General features: G+C 44.0%; 1 protein-coding gene across 1 annotated transcript in view; it reads right to left on the bottom strand.

Annotated features, from left to right (window-relative positions):
* Positions 1–2829, bottom strand: part of SARC_08074 (hypothetical protein) — a gene marked incomplete at its 5' end in the record, with an annotated part of 8793 nt that extends 5964 nt beyond the window's left edge. Inside the window, 4 exons of the mRNA XM_014297957.1 lie at positions 147–780; positions 1434–1522; positions 2395–2516; positions 2727–2829. Of these exons, the coding sequence (XP_014153432.1) occupies positions 147–780; positions 1434–1522; positions 2395–2516; positions 2727–2829 (948 nt within the window). The remainder of the gene's footprint in view (positions 1–146; positions 781–1433; positions 1523–2394; positions 2517–2726) is intronic.
* Positions 2830–3040: the final 211 nt, after the last annotated feature.

The raw sequence follows: 3040 nt of genomic DNA, 5'->3' as shown, positions 1-3040 counted from the left end.
ATATATATATATATATATACTATATATATATCTATAGTATATATTATATATATATATATATATAGTATATATATAGTATATATATATATATATATATATATATATATGTGTGTGTGTATATGTAAGCGTAGCCCTTCATTTTTTACCTTGTCCCTGGTACGGATATGCAGGTACGCCTAAGCTGTGACTTTCATCGGCCCATCGATCAGCGCCTAGACCGTCGCTACCATGGTGACCACGGGCCCCGCTCCGGTTGCTATGGTGACCACCGCCATTGCCATTGGTACCTCTACTAGGTCGTTGTTCACGTGAAGCCGTGCTATAAAAACCATACTTCTCAGCTTGTCCCCCTGGGGACTCTCCGGAGATGTACCTAACACACTCGTCCTCTCTAATATCGACACCACCACCACGGGCTGTATTGTGCTGTTGTGCTCCCTTGCCAGCATTCGTCCCGGTATTCGTCCCGGTATTTAAGTTCCGACCAACGCCCACACCTTTGACGGTATCGGCTGGATGTGGGTCTGTTTCGTCGTCCGTGTGCGTGCGAGTGTATCCCAATTGACCACCTTCCTGAAACTGTGGTGCCTCACCCTCTGTATACAGAGACTCATCGACGCTTTCCGAAGACATATGCGAACGAAGCGGCTGCGTGTGTTGCTGTGTGTGTGTGTAGGGGCCAGTGAGTTTGTTCGGCTGGAAGTACTCGTCCATTTCGTTGCCATGGCGACGGTGTTGCGCGTCTCTAGGCGCACCCGATGTGTAGTACTCGCCGTGTATCTGTTGATGTGGGAAGGGCAGATACAACAAATTATTTTAGGGTTTTAGGATCCTCAAGGTTCGATAGCTTCATGAGTGTCAATTTTGCGAGGCATGATAAAGCCCAAGGAAGACCAGGGCAAATGGTCTCACTCCGTGAAAAAGTGGCAGCGATCGCCAGCTCTGTTGCAGGTGAACATGTACATATTGTGCTTGTCAAATTTATATAGATGGCATCCAACAGTAGGTCTACAAAGACGATACTGAGAACCATAAGGCCATACAAAGGCGACTACGGACGACGAAGACGAGATAGACGACACGCGTGAAAAATAGATAGCCGTAATCATGCCGTGACATATGTGTCTAGCATGGGCCGACAAGCATGTGAAGACACAGGGAGAGTACACATCAAGCAGGACCGTGCAGAATGAAATTTTAGGAAATTAATAAAAATAAATAGTCTAATTTTTACGACCGATACTCACTAATAACTTCGACCAGAGTACTGTGCAGTATTTACAAGCATGTACAATCGTATACTCTAGTCAGCGAACCCTAAACACCCTCCAACGCACTAACTGACGCACAAACTAGGTTTCTTTGGGTGATACTACTGGTGCTATAGTGACATGGACTTCGTCAACCGTGAAGGGAACGCCTTCTGTACATACCGAAGGTGGCGGCAACGATGTAAAATGGTCGTGCGAAGCTGTGTTCTGATACCGATCCAGATTGGTGAGGAACTGCTGACCCGAAAAACCTAGTTTTATTTTATTATTGGAATGGAATGAGATGGAATGGAAAACAATACTGAACTCCAAAGATGGGCTCAAACAAGAAACAGGCCGAGGTCAAAAATGCATATCATGATTTGTACAACGACTATCGGAGTGATGTGTTATATGAGAATGGTATGTGTAAGGGTATGTGCCTCACATGTCGGAGCAGGTATCTCCCGTTGATGTCTTGCCCATACTTCTCTCTAATCAAGCTTCAAGCACTTAGGCTGAAGGGGGAGTGACAAACAATACAGTACAGAATGCGGGCTGTTGTCGACAACGTTGCTGCGTGCGACATCTTTAATCACCAATATCGGAGTGGTGTCTGTATGGAGTAGGCTATGTATATGTCACACATGTTGTAATTTGCACCAAATGTCGCCCTTTCGATCTGCTGCACCATGCGTGTAGTGGTTAAACCCGGTGCTGCGCATAGCATAGAAGGCATACAACAGGGACAGCATGCCTGTTCCGTACAGTACACGTGCGTTGTGTGGATACCACTATTTGTCAGCCGATCGACACATAGGCTGAAAGGAGAGTGGCAGTCTCCAGGAAATATTACAGATTGTTGGCGGGCGGCAGAGGTTGATGTTATACCTTTCAATTTGCCCTCACGGATGATCACGCACCATAAACGCATGTAGAGTCCACCCATTTTTGATACCGATAATTCTATCTATTGCCGATTTAACTATGTATTCTACCCATTACAGATTTTTTCTATATATTCTATCTATTGCAGATTATCTATTTAATCTATCTATTGCAGATTTATCTATATATTCTACCTATTTCAAATTTATCTATGCATGGGCCATGGGACACATAAACTAGCGAACCAGCAACGTACCTGGTACAAAGTGCGGGTTATTGGCGACAAAGTTAATGAAGGACTTCTCCATCTTGCCTCCACTCGTAGTCACAGCACCACCAACCCCTCGAGGCCGTTGCACGCGCAGAGTACTCGAGCTCCTGAAGTGGTGGTGGTCCAAGGCAGATGGAAGAGTAAGAATCTGTGCGTGTAAATGGCCATCTAATACATTTCCTCACAAAACTAGAACCTGTATACTCAACATACTCCTTGGTATATAGCATATTGTCAAGTACAATATCTTTTACACAATACACTTGGGAGGCTCGAAAAGCTGACAGAACCGTGAAGCGAAGTTTGAACTCACTCACCCACTGGGCCCGGAATCAACGTCTACATCGACAGTCGCATCACCGGCAATGCCCCCACTCAGTTTTGAAATTGAGTCGATACTACCGCCGCCACTAATATGATCTGCACGAAAGTAAACCAAATATTCAGATGTGCGCCGAGCTAGCGTTCATATATTTATACACAAACACACACGCACGCTCACACACACACACGCACACACACACACACACATATATACACACAAACATATATATATATATTCTACATACATATATATATATATGTATATATATATATATATATATTAATATATATATATATATATATTATG

Source organism: Sphaeroforma arctica, assembly GCF_001186125.1.
Source record: "Sphaeroforma arctica JP610 unplaced genomic scaffold supercont1.692, whole genome shotgun sequence".
Lineage (NCBI taxonomy): Eukaryota > Ichthyosporea > Ichthyophonida > Sphaeroforma > Sphaeroforma arctica.
Note: the sequence above shows the minus strand (reverse complement) of the source record. Positions and strands in the feature narration are given on the sequence as shown.